This window comes from Mytilus californianus, unplaced genomic scaffold, assembly GCF_021869535.1.
Source record: "Mytilus californianus isolate M0D057914Y unplaced genomic scaffold, xbMytCali1.0.p SCAF_2, whole genome shotgun sequence".
Taxonomy (NCBI): domain Eukaryota; kingdom Metazoa; phylum Mollusca; class Bivalvia; order Mytilida; family Mytilidae; genus Mytilus; species Mytilus californianus.
In genome coordinates, this window is record NW_026262668.1 from 110457974 (window position 1) to 110471580 (window position 13607).

The 13607-nt window shown below is 33.7% G+C and overlaps 2 protein-coding genes across 7 annotated transcripts in view; both read right to left on the reverse strand.

The window, feature by feature from the left end:
* Positions 1 to 8388, reverse strand: part of LOC127727756 (uncharacterized) — a 36554-nt gene extending 28166 nt beyond the window's left edge. The window contains exon 1 of the mRNA XM_052234872.1: positions 8282 to 8388. Coding sequence (XP_052090832.1) covers positions 8282 to 8363 — 82 coding nt within the window. The 5' untranslated portion in view covers positions 8364 to 8388. The remainder of the gene's footprint in view (positions 1 to 8281) is intronic.
* Positions 1 to 13607, reverse strand: part of LOC127728572 (uncharacterized) — an 879051-nt gene that overhangs the window by 237960 nt on the left and 627484 nt on the right. The gene's annotated exons all lie outside the window — the stretch shown is intronic.

Here is a 13607-nt window from a genome sequence, read left to right on the forward strand (position 1 = left end):
AAGTTCCGGAGGAACTTATTAACTAGTTACTTTGTTCTTCCTCTGGTTTAAAAGTTCCACCGGAACAAAGTGACTGGTTGAAAATTTCCAACGGAACATATCAACTAGTTAGAAAGTTCCTTTTTGCCAAATTAGTCAAAACCGGAACTAACAAACTAGCCTAAAAGTTCCAACGAAAATTATCAACCAGGCAGAAAGTTCCATTTGGAGAATATTGATGCAAAGTAAAAGCGCAATATTATATTTGAACCTTTCAAAGGGAAACCAAGATACTGATTACAAAAGTCAAAAGGAACTTATCAACTAGCCACAAAGTTCCTCTTTGGCAAATAAGTCAAAACCGGAACTAACAAACTAGCCCAAAAGTTCCAACGGAACTTATCAACCAGTCACAAAGTTCCATTTGGAGAATTGATGCAAAGTAAAAGTGCAACATATTATCTCTGAACCTTTTCAAAGGGGAACAAAGATACTAGCCACAAAAGTCAAACGGAACTTATCAACTAGTCACAAAGTTCCTCTTTGTTAGGGTTAGGGTTGGGGTTAGGGTTAGGGTTAGGGTTAGGGTTAGGTTAGGTTAGGGTTAGGGTTAGGTTAGGGTTAGGGTTACGGTTAACTATTCAACTAGCTACATTGTTCCGGGACTTTTCAACTAGCTACTTTTTTCCAGAACTTTTCGACTGCACTTGGAATAAAACAACTAGTTGGAAAGTTCCATCGGAACGCAATAACTAGTTGAAAAGTTCCGCCTGAACAAAGTAACTGACGGAACATAGTGGCTGTTACATAAACACTTTCAGTCTTAATATATATATATATAAAATTGTCACCCGTGCTTTTAACATTTCCATAAATTATAACAAAATAACTACAAACAATTATATATAACAAACATATTTACACACTTATTTTTAGTTTGGTGAGTTCGAATACACATCTCCAGAGAGAGATTTATATTAAAATTGTCAGTACATTGGACCTTGGGATTTTTATTAAATCAGGTGACCAGATTGATGAACGGCAAAATAAAATATAAACATAAATGTTAGTTATGGTCAAACAAAGTGTAATCAACGCGACAACAAACTACTATAATTAGATAACATATTGAATTGATACGACCAGGATTTAATCCTTCTATTTCACTTTATAGAGATGACCAGGATATTGACGAACAAACGTACGAAAGCGTAATTTGACGAATCGTACAAACGGGAGCTGCTGTTTATACATAGTACATTAAAACATAAATCTAACATAAAAACGCATGTTGAAGTTAAGTAATTCGCATCGTCTGTGTCAAGTTTACATGAATATTTCCTGTCTCTGTATAGCTAACTCCTCACGTTGAATTGATAATTAATGTTGGCTGTGTTTGGATATACGCCAGAGGTGGCCTATGGTTATCCATAGGTACCTTTGGTTTGATATTCTATATATCAAAATATCAAACCATTGGTACCCAAAGATACCTATGGGTAACCATAGGCTGCCTTAGGCGTATATCTTAACACAACCAATGTAATGTTTTCTACAATAGAAAAAGGTGCATTCGATATACAAGACTCTGTTTTGACAATGAGGTTCCAAAAGGGATTTAAATGAGTTACGGAGTTAATACAAGGGTGATAGCATAGATATTGATGCTTTTTATATTGATATGATTGATGATCAATTTCAAATCAGTTTTTTTTCACTAATTTTAGTTGGCTTTATGCCCCCAGACCAATCGAATTAGGCTAGATGTAGAGAACCTCTGCCCAAATAAAAAAAAAAAGATGTGTAGACAAAAGAGTTTTTTACGAATATTTTGTGATAAAAAGTTGATACTTCAAAAGTTGAAGTTAATTATATCGATATATCGATAATCAAATTGTAGTTGCAACTCGGCTATTGCATCATTAATGCTCATTACATTTACTACTTGCAAATTTATACAGAAATCAACGAGTTTACAGACCGAAAACAACAACAGACTCATGTGAAAACGCTAAAATTATCCAACAAACCACGTCACATGAGTTGCATACTGGTTAGGGTCCAACTTTCTTGGTAAAAATGGATATAACTCTAGGAAAGTTGGACCAGATCATCCTACTCACGCGTACACATTGATATAAAGTACGTTTCACCTTGCTGAGTATCACATTATGGTAAAATCTGATAAGATAAGCAGAATATCATTTTGAAATTTTGATTTAAACATACTTACGGCAACTAACTTTTGTGACATGTTTCCAACTACTATGGCTTGTTCTCTACTCATGTTGAAATTGGGACAAAGCTCAAGTTTTTGATAGGTACAAAATAACTTATTTGCCAGTGATTTCATGTTAACTGTTTTCTACACTATACCAATAGGTATATAACTAGCCGAAATAGTTTCTACATTCTAAAAGGTAATAAAAAAAAGACCTATAGGTTTATTATTGGGAGGACAGAAATACCATATTTTCCCACGTGAGCCTAGCAAAACGGAAAGGCAATATATCAACATTCCGAAATAAAAAAAGGTTGACGTACCATCATCTAAATAATATTTATTACTGATCATATCATTTGCCTTCTGGGTATTTTGTGAAGTCAATGAAACTTGAAATACTTAAATAATTGAAACGTATTTCAACAATCGCAAAAAAAAAAAACCTGTCAGAGGATGCCATGAGTATGTGCATATTTGAGAGGATTAAAATTTATATAGTTGTATTTAAAGTTGTCTTCGTGTGCGTTATAAATGGACCCTCGTGTCAATTTAAATCCCCTTTAAAAACGTTATTTACTCTCATTACTAGTGTTTTTTTAAACCTTATAAGTTTTGCCATCCTCAGAGGTTGACAAATACGATAAATAAAAAACACCCCGAAATCATTATTTTTAACTGGTTCAAAATACTATGTTTTTTTTTTTGTTTTTTTTTGTAAACTGAAAGATTTGTTTGTTTGAAATTTGATTGATTGATCTATTGTTTGTTGCTAAACGTCCAGTTGCAAATAGTTCATCCATGTTTAGGACGAGAACAAATTAACAATAAATACAAAGTAATAGAGCCCGTAGGTCGAGTAAGCTTAGATTACATTTGCAAACCGAGGGTATATATTGGAAAAGAAATTTACCCATAGGTATCTTTGGGTACCCATGGTTTGATATTTTGATATATAGAATATCAAACCAAAGGTACCTATGGATAACCATAGGCCACCTCTGGCGTATATCCAAACACAGCCTATATTTCTATTCCCCAGTCACCCTTGGCGGTGTGGGGAGAGGGTTGAAACTTTAATACCCAATAAAAAACATTGAACAAACATACAAACCGACAACAGTTATTTAGTAATCTTATAATTTTATAAATTGTTTCAAATCTTCCAAATCTTGAATCAATATTTGTTTGAGTATTGCAAAAGTCGTCGGTGCACTCAAATAATCATATGTGTGATTTGGCTGTGCTTGGATATACGCCAGAGGTGGCCTATGGTTATCCATAGGTACCTTTGGTTTGATATTCTATATATCAAATATCAAACCATGGGTACCCAAAGATACCTATGGGTAACCATAGGCTGCCTTAGGCGTATATCCAAACACAGCCGTACATTTCATCATGCTTTCAACAATAATGGCTGTGTTTGGATATACGCCAGAGGTGGCCTATGGTTATCCATAGGTACCTTTGGTTTGATATTCTATATATCAAAATATCAAACCATGGGTACCCAAAGATACCTATGGGTAACCATAGGCTGCCTTAGGCGTATATCCAAACACAGCCAATAATCTCATTGTATCGTAGTAGATATGTTACACTTACGGATACTTTTAAACGTCTTTCATATATATTGTGAAAACCTTTTTAACATCGGTATGGTTTATGGATGTCGTTCTATTTTTTTCCTTTGAACGATTACTTTTTTCAGAGACAAAATATGAAGAATTAATAGAAACTAATGATGAATATATATATATTTTAAATCATTTTTTTTTGTTTTTCGTTCAAAAATATCTGATGTCAACAGGTTCTGTAGGTCTTTAGATTTTACTTAAACAGTCCGGTAGAGTTATTATAGCACACTCGTACAAAAGCCAGTAAGTGTCAGGTTGTAGTTTTATTTTAGTCGTTATCACGACTTAGTTGACTGTTAGAACGACTAAGTTACTTGTTATAACGACTAATCTAACTCTTTATCACGACTTAGTTAACTTGCTATGACGACTTTATAACTAGTTATAACGACTAAGTTACACATAATGTCGACTTAGCTAGCTAGTTATCACGACTGAGCTTACTCGCTATAATGACTTAAATATTATGATATTTTAAGAACTTGGTAACTTACATCTGCAAGTTATATATTTAACACCACAAGACTTTGAATTATTAAGTGTTTTTAAAATGCAGATAATTTGTTTGTGCCGCTAGCAGATAAGCTTAACGTAAAGATTTCTCTCAACATATCATGCAATTAAATGTACTTAATTTTACTTTAGATATATTTTTTAAAAATGTCAGGTGCACTTTAAATTTAGGGTATTTTCCCCCTAACTTCCATATCTCTGATGCATACATTAAGATAAGTGCAATTAGACACCAAACAGTATTGACTGTAGGTCAACAGGAGAAAGTAAAATAACAAAAATACCGAACAAAGAGGAAAATTAGAAAATTCAAAAAGGAAAGTCCATAATCAAATGGCAAAATCAAAAACTCAAACACATCAAACGAATGGAAAACAACTGTCATATTCCTGACTAGGTACAGGCATTTCCTTATCTAGAAAATTGAAGATTAAACCTTTCTTATAGCTAGCTAAACCACACTTGTATGACAGTCGCATATAATTACATGATATTGACATCAATGTGTGAGCAAATCAAACATACATTATAGGTAAAAATGTCAAAAATTTGGATACAGCAGTCAATATTGTGTTCAAATCTTAACCACTATAAAACAAACAACTATGTCAACAAAGAAAAACAAAATGGCATATAGACACACTATAGACAAAGCACATAAACAAAAATGAAAGACAAGCTTAAGAATACAAAAATGACCATAGCACAATATCACAATGGCGGAATGTATTAATACCCGCTGCGCCATAAGGATATTACCAAAAATGTACTAGGCCGTACGGTTGCCTATAATTGCTTACATCCACTTCATTTGAACTTTGGTGGATAGTTGTCTCATTGACTACCATACCACATCTCCTTATTTTTTATAAACAGTAAAGGTTAAAAATATACGAAAACAAATAAAAAGAACACTATAACACGTAATTAAGATGATAAACAACGTCAGTACCTATAATCTATACTTCAAGACCATCATGTATTATTTGTGAAGTTGATACGGAATATTTGTCAACAATGTCTTGGTATCTTCCGATGAACTTTTTTAGAAAAAGGACGAGACGTTCTTTGACATAACCCTGGTTCATCAACTTTCTGCTCAAATACTGGTGACGTTTTATAAAGTCTGAGTAGCAGCTGCAAGCTCTTGAATACCGAATGAGTTGGGAAATGTATATCCCATATGCAGGTGTAGTTGGTATATTGCTGCTAAGGTGGGGAAATTTATAATTTCAAAAATTGAAATCGTCTCGTTTGTAGATTCTGGTACTGAGAAGACCGCTTATGTCAAATTCAAGGTATTAGTCTAAAAATTCTTAAGGGTTCCGCGAAACCCTGTGTCTCGCCTGCGATTGCTGCTGTCAGTTTAAAAGTGTTATGTTGACCTAAAAAGTGATACCAACGGGACATTCAAAATCGAAAATTAACTGACAACGCCATGGAAAAAGACAAACCAAACAAAAGTACACAAAACACAACATAGAAAACCAAAAACTGAGCAACAGAATTAAAAAAAAAAAATCAAACTTTTTTTTAAATACTACTTCTTGGTCTTGAATATTAGCGTCTGTCCAAGTTAAGCCCTTTTCAATTGATTTTTATAGTTTGTTCATAGGGTGTATTGTAACACCACTGTCCCAGGTTAGGTGGGTGGGGTGGGGGGGGGGGGGGGGCCCGCTAACATGTTTAACCCCGTCTCATTCTGTATGTGCCTGTCCTAAGGCAGGAGCCTGTAATTCAGTGGTTGTCGTTTGTTGCTGTATATCATATTTGTTTTTCGTTCATTATTTTGTACATAAATCAGGCCTTTAGTTTTCTCGTTTGGATTGTTTTACATTTGTCATGTCGGGGCCTTTTATAGCTGACTATGCGGTATGGCTTTTACTCATTGTTAAACGCCGTACGGTGACCTATAGTTGTTAATTTATGTGTCATTTGGTCTATTGTGGAGATTTGTCTCATTGGCAATCATACCACATCTTCTTATGTTTATAGTCAACCCCAGACTGTATCTACTTGTCAACTGTAAAAAAACTAAGTCTATTTATCAGTAAAATACAGAAAAATGAAAATAAATATTTTTTAAATTTTGGTCTGGACACTTATTTTAGTCATTAATAAGCTTCTGTCCAAATTTCATAAAATTCCATGAAGGTTTGATAAAGTTATTGATGACTGAAAAACTCTAACCTCAGACTGAGCCTGAATGTTAACTGTAAAATAACTAAGCCCATTTATCAGTAAAATACGGAAAATGCAAATAGATATTTGCAAAATTTTGCTCTGGATACTGTCTTTTGGTTATAAACAAGATTCTGTCCAAATTTAATAAAATCCCATGAAGGTTTGACAAAGTTATTGATGAATGAAAAACTATAACCTCGAACTAAATTTGAAAGTTAACTATAAAAAAAACTAAGTCCATTTATCAGTCAAATACGGGAAAATGAAAATAAACATTTTCAAAATCGCTCTGGATACTGTATTTTGGTCATAAAAATGCTTCTGTCCAAATTACATTAGGTGTCTAAAAAAACTTCAACCACAGACTGAACCTAAATGTTGACGCCGCCGACGACGGAATCTAGGGTCGCTATGTCTCGCTTTTGCGACATAAATGTCGCAGGCTTGACAAAAATGAGGTGGAGGATGACGCGCCTGTTGTTTCCTTAATTTCTAATTCTGGAGGATATGTTAATGGAACCCAATCAGAAAATTAACATCCGTAATTTGAAGTATAATTTCTAAAGGGCATTTTGTGACTACTCAACCAATGTTTTCTTTGAAATAGATTTATTAATGATCCTACATGAGTACAGCTGATTGTGATGTTCATCTTCTCCTGACGGTTTTGACTGCTCCAGTTCCTTCTTTTTGCTTGGAAGCTCAAACATCTTCATTGTATAATGCTTACAAAATAGGACGTCTCTTTTGTGCTAATTTGTTACCCATGCTGGTATTTTATAAGTTTGGGTGTATACCTGTATATTCTGAAGGCATACTGAATATTTACGGAGGTAGGCTCCGAGCCAACCAACTCACATACGTACCTGATCTGGGTACCTTATGGTGGTTATTCCAGGACAAGTCTCGTGCGTACTATAATCAGTTGTATAAAGACGATCGAGAACATGCATTTCATGGAGAGTTGTCTCATTGGCACTCATACCACATCTTCTTATTTATATTTTATATGACCGCATTTTTTTTTCGTCGTCGTCGTCTGAAGACATTTGGTTTCCAGACAATAACTTAAATATTAGTGTATGGATCTCTATGAAATTATACCACAAGGTTTCAAACCTCAAAAGAAAGGTTGGGATTGATTTTGGGGGTTACGGTTCAAACCGTTTAGGAATTAGGGGTCAAAATATGCTATATAATATGCTGAATATAACCGTGTATTTAGATTTTTGAGTTTGGGCACCGTTATCAAATTGGTCCACATTGAGTTCCACCTGGTCAAGAATTAAACTTTGTTTGATTTCATCAAAAATTGAATTCTTGGGGCTCTTTTATATGCTTAATCTAGCCATGTATTTAGATTTTGGATATTGGACCATAATAGTCCTATAAATGCCAAATTTCACAAATTTTTAAGTTCTTAGACCACATTCATTCTGTGTCAGAAACCTATGCTGAGTCCTATATTTAATCAAATCTAAGCTGTATCAAGCTTGGATGTTGTGTCCATCTTTACCCCAACTGTTCATGGTTCGATCTCTGCAGTCGTATATGAAGCTGTGCCATGAAGAGCATTTTATTTATTTGTACGTTTCAATCTGACCAGCACAGTCACCTCTTTCATTCCCCATACTAACTGTTTAACCAACAGACCAATGTACTTGTTGTACCTATAAAACAATTACATTCCTATATCCCAACTTCTAACAGACACTTGAAAACTACATATAAATAACAAGCATACCTGATCTTTCAGAAAAGCTGAACAATATGATGTAATGAATCATGAAAATAAATCCGACAGAACTGTGATGATTAAACACCATTTTGTTGTTACTTCCGAAATATAAACCGCACAATGTGTATGAACTGTATTAACTAGCAATTATACATACGATTGTATTATCGGAGGGAGTTGTAGTACTGAACTGTTATTAACATGGCTAATGCGACTAAAAATCTTTGATGAAATGTTAAATGAGGAATTGTCCTAAATGTCAGTTTTTTCGTTATATCTTATTTATACTTTTTTTTCTCGATCAACCAAAATTCACCTAAGTTTATAGTTTATCCGTATAAATATAAAATTTCAACATGTAGACAATACATGTTTATGTTGTAACATTGTCTCTGATTTTTTATGCAGTAAAACGGTATTTTTCTTAATTTATTAACTGTTTGATGCGCCTTATACTCAAACGTTCAATTGATTTAAAAACACTTTGCCTACACCAGAAATATTTTCTATTGTATTTTCCTCCAAGTACCTTATAATCCGGACACACTAGGATAAAATGGAATATGTATACTGAATACACTAACTAATAGATACCTATATTTTGGCAATGCACAAGGTCATGTTTTTCTCTCACTGTAAATGACGTCTTTACACAAAATCCATCGGATGTTGGATGTGTACTGATATTTTAATCTTAGACACAAGATTTTTTTAATATTTTTTATTGGCTTTGAACTAGCTTTCAGTAACTGCGAGTACTCTAAGGTCTGTACTTTGTGTCTTTTGTGTTTTTGTTAGGGTTTTTATGTTCTTTGTATCTATCTGATGAGTTAAGCCCTTTTCAACTGATTTTTATAGTTTGTTCTTATGTTGTACTGTAACACCACTGTCCCAGGTTTTGGGGGAGGGTTTGGTGCCAGCAAACATATTTAACCCCAACAAATTATGTATGTACCTTTCCCAAGTCAAGAGCCTGTTATTCAGTGGTTGTCGTTTGTTGCTATATGTCATATTTGTTTTTCGTTTATTGTTTTATACATAAATCTGGCCGTTAGTTTTTTCATTTGATTTTTTTTTTAAATTTGTCGTTTCGGGGCCTTTTATAGCTTACTATGCATTATGGGTTTTGCTCCATGTTGAAGGTCATACGATGACATATAGTTGTTTAACCTCTATGTCAGTTTGTCTTTGGTGGAGAGTTGTCTCATTGGCAATCATACCACATCTTCTTATTTTTATGTTCAGTATATATGTTACAGGCAATTTCTAAATTTAAGCATTTTGTAAAATGACTGAATTTTAAATGGAAATTTATACAATACCTAACATTGACAAGCATTAAAATAAAAATACCTAGTCATTTTGTGAAATGACTGAAATGACTGAAATATGTGAAAATTATTCAACAAATTGCCTGTTCAGTTTCAGGCAATTTGTAGAAAACAATATCATTGAGATACATGACCAAAAACAAAATATATTGCATAGAAAAAAATATGGTGCAGTATAATTAAGTTTATTTTTCAAATACCAGGAGGGAAATTTGAAAGTTCTATGTCTTTTATAAGAACTTCACACAGTAAAACGACTTAAAGTATGTATTCTCTTTGTATTTCATAGGGTCATTGTATTACTTGCTTTTCAAGATGGCAGAATGAAAAATTGTGCTTACAATAGAACAAATGTCTGTAGCATATACATACATTTTTCAAAACTCTCGTCTCGTCCTTTGTTGTTTCATACAGTATTCTGGTTGTGTCAAAGAACCTGATATCTAGAAGATATTGAAAACAGCAAACACTTTACTTTGATTTGTATTTTACTAACGAGGCACCAGTATTTCCGTTTTGAAAATCGCGAAAATTCTTTATAGGAAACTGAAGATGTTATTTGAATTGTTTGTTTCAGTAAAAGACAGAATTTCTCTCGGTGATTTATTACAATACTATAAAAAAAAAACAATGCGATAAAACATATTGCAATGACTTAACTTAGATAAAAGTAGCACTACTCAGAGACGTGCGTGGACAAATGACATGCCTTAATAAACAAACTATCTCAGTCTTGTGTCGTAACTTAGATAGACATGCCTTCATACACAGACTATTTCGGTCTTGTGTCGTAACTTAAATAAAAGTTGCACTGCTCACAGACGTACATGGACAAATAACATGCCTTCATAAACAGACTATCTCAGTCTAATAGGATTAAACAGATTGAGGACAAACCGCCAAATGGGGAATAGTTCCCCAAATGAGTAACTATCCCTCAATTTAGGGCTACTTTTCTAGTGTTAAAAAAACATTTTTTGTTTATACACATTTTATATATATTTGGAATGGCACATATTCATAAAAATGCAGCAAATTTTCCGAAAGATGAATAGCCCTAACCTGTTACAAGCCTATGAAAACTTCGAAAAATTTACAATTTTCAAGGCTAACTTTTTTTTATTAACCCAAAATAAAAATATAGTACTTTGGACGAAATTGTTCCATTTTCGATTTTAGGATCTTTCATTCAACAGTCAAAACGAATTTGATATTCCAAATCAGCAGTTCTGTTTTCTTTTTCCTCTTTGTTTTTTTTTTTGTGCTGTTTTTTCTTTCTCTGTGTTGTCCCAATGTTTGACTCCTTCCCTTGTTTTCTACACTTACTAATGCTTTGATGTGCGTGTTTTGATATTATTATGCATTGTATATGGGAGGACTATATAATATATGAGTTCTGATAACTTGTGTCCAATCCTATTGGTTATTGATTGCAATAACATCTTTAAAATAAATACGTCGTAACTCTATAAATTTATGTCATTACAAATGCTGTGTATCTTCTACATTGTAAATGTTGTAATTTAGAACAGCCATTTCACAAACGTATGAACGGCTGTCGTAGTGACTAGGAATGCAAGCCAGACCTTTCTCTTAGTCGACATTTGAGAACCCCTGGCCACATTAAGGCAGACCTCAATCGACTGACTATTACCATCATAGACCACAACACTGCTTGATCTAGGGAGGATAGACTCACTCGGGAATTGCCTGTTCAGTTTCAGGTAATTTGAAGACAACAATATCATTGAGATACATGACCAAAAACAAAATATATTGCATAGAAAAAAATATGGTGCAGTATAATTAAGTTTATTTTTCAAATACCAGGAGGGAAATTTGAAAGTTCTATGTCTTTTATTAGAACTTCACAGCAAAACGACTTAAAGTATGTATTCTCTTTGTATTTCATAGGGTCATTGTATTACTTGCTTTTCAAGATGGCAGAATGAAAAATTGTGCTTACAATAGAACAAATGTCTGTAGCATATACATACATTTTTCAAAACTCTCGTCTCGTACATGTGGGTGGATGTGTACCAATCACTATTCCTTTGTTGTTTCATACAGTATTCTGGTTGTGTCAAAGAACCTGATATCTAGAAGATATTGAAAACAGCAAACACTTTACTTTGATTTGTATTTTAATAACGAGGCACCAGTATTTCCGTTTTGAAAATCGCGAAAATTCTTTATAGGAAACTGAAGATGTTATTTGAATTGTTTGTTTCAGTAAAAGACAGAATTTCTCTCGGTGATTTGTTACAATACTATAATAAAAAACATTGCGATAAAAAATATTGCAACGACTTAACTTAGATAAACTTAGCACTACTCACAGACGTGCGTGGACAAATGACATGCCTTCATACACAGACTATCTCAGTCTTGTGTCGTAACTTAGATAAACGTAGCACTACTCACAGACGTGCGTGGACAAATGACATGTCTTCATACACAGACTTTCTAGGTCTTGTGTCGTAACTTAGAAAAAAGTAGCACTACTCACAGACGTACGTGGACAAATGACATGCCTTCACAAACAAACTATCTCAGTCTTGTGTCTTAACTTAGATAAAAGTAGCACTACTCACAGACGTACGTGGACAAATAACATGCCTTAATAAACAGACTATCTCAGTCTTGTGTCGTAACTTAGATAAAAGTAGCACTACTCACAGACGTACGCGGACAAATAATATGCCTTAATAAACAAACTATCTCAGTCTTGTGTCGTAACTTAGATAAAAGTAGCACTACTCACAGACGTACACGGACAAATAATATGCCTTAATAAACAGACTATCTCAGTCTTGTGTCGTAACTTAGATAAAAGTAGCACTACTAACAGACGTACACGGACAAATAATATGCCTTAATAAACAGACTATCTCAGTCTTGTGTCGTAACTAAGATAAACGTAGCACTACCCACAGACGTGCGTGGACAAATGACATGCCTTCATACACAGACTATTTCGGTCTTGTGTCGTAACTTAAATAAAAGTTGCACTACTCACAGACGTACATGGACAAATAACATGCCTTCATAAACAGACTATCTCAGCCTAATAGGATTAAACAGATTGAGGACAAACCGCCAAATGGGGAATAGTTCCCCAAATGAGTAACTATCCCTCAATTTAGGGCTACTTTTCTAGTGTTAAAAAAACATTTTTTGTTTATACACATTTTATATATACTTGGAATGGCACATATTCATAAAAATGCAGCAAATTTTCCGAAAGATGAATAGCCCTAACCTGTTACAAGCCTATGAAAACTTCGAAAAATTTACAATTTTCAAGGCTAACTTTTTTTTATTAACCCAAAATAAAAATATAGTACTTTGGACGAAATTGTTCCATTTTCGATTTTAGGATCTTTCATTCAACAGTCAAAACGAATTTGATATTCCAAATCAGCAGTTCTGTTTTCTTTCTCCTCTTTGTTTTTTTTTGTGCTGTTTTTTCTTTCTCTGTGTTGTCCCAATGTTTGACTCCTTCCCTTGTTTTCTACACTTACTAATGCTTTGATGTGCGTGTTTTGATATTATTATGCATTGTATATGAGAGGACTATATAATATATGAGTTCTGATAACTTGTGTCCAATCCTATTGGTTATTGATTGCAATAACATCTTTAAAATAAATACGTCATAACTCTATAAATTTATGTCATTACAAATGCTGTGTATCTTCTACATTGTAAATGTTGTAATTTAGAACAGCCATTTCACAAACGTATGAACGGCTGTCGTAGTGACTAGGAATGCAAGCCAGACCTTTCTCTTAGTCGACATTTGAGAACCCCTGGCCACATTAAGGCAGACCTCAATCAACTGACTATTACCATCATAGACCACATGCAACACTGCTTGATCTAGGGAGGATAGACTCACTCGGGATAAGAAAATTAAAAACGTTGGCACCAAATGGGATAAATGAAAAGGTGTATGCTTTTCATTTTGGGTTGTATTACTACGCAGTCGGTGTTGCTAT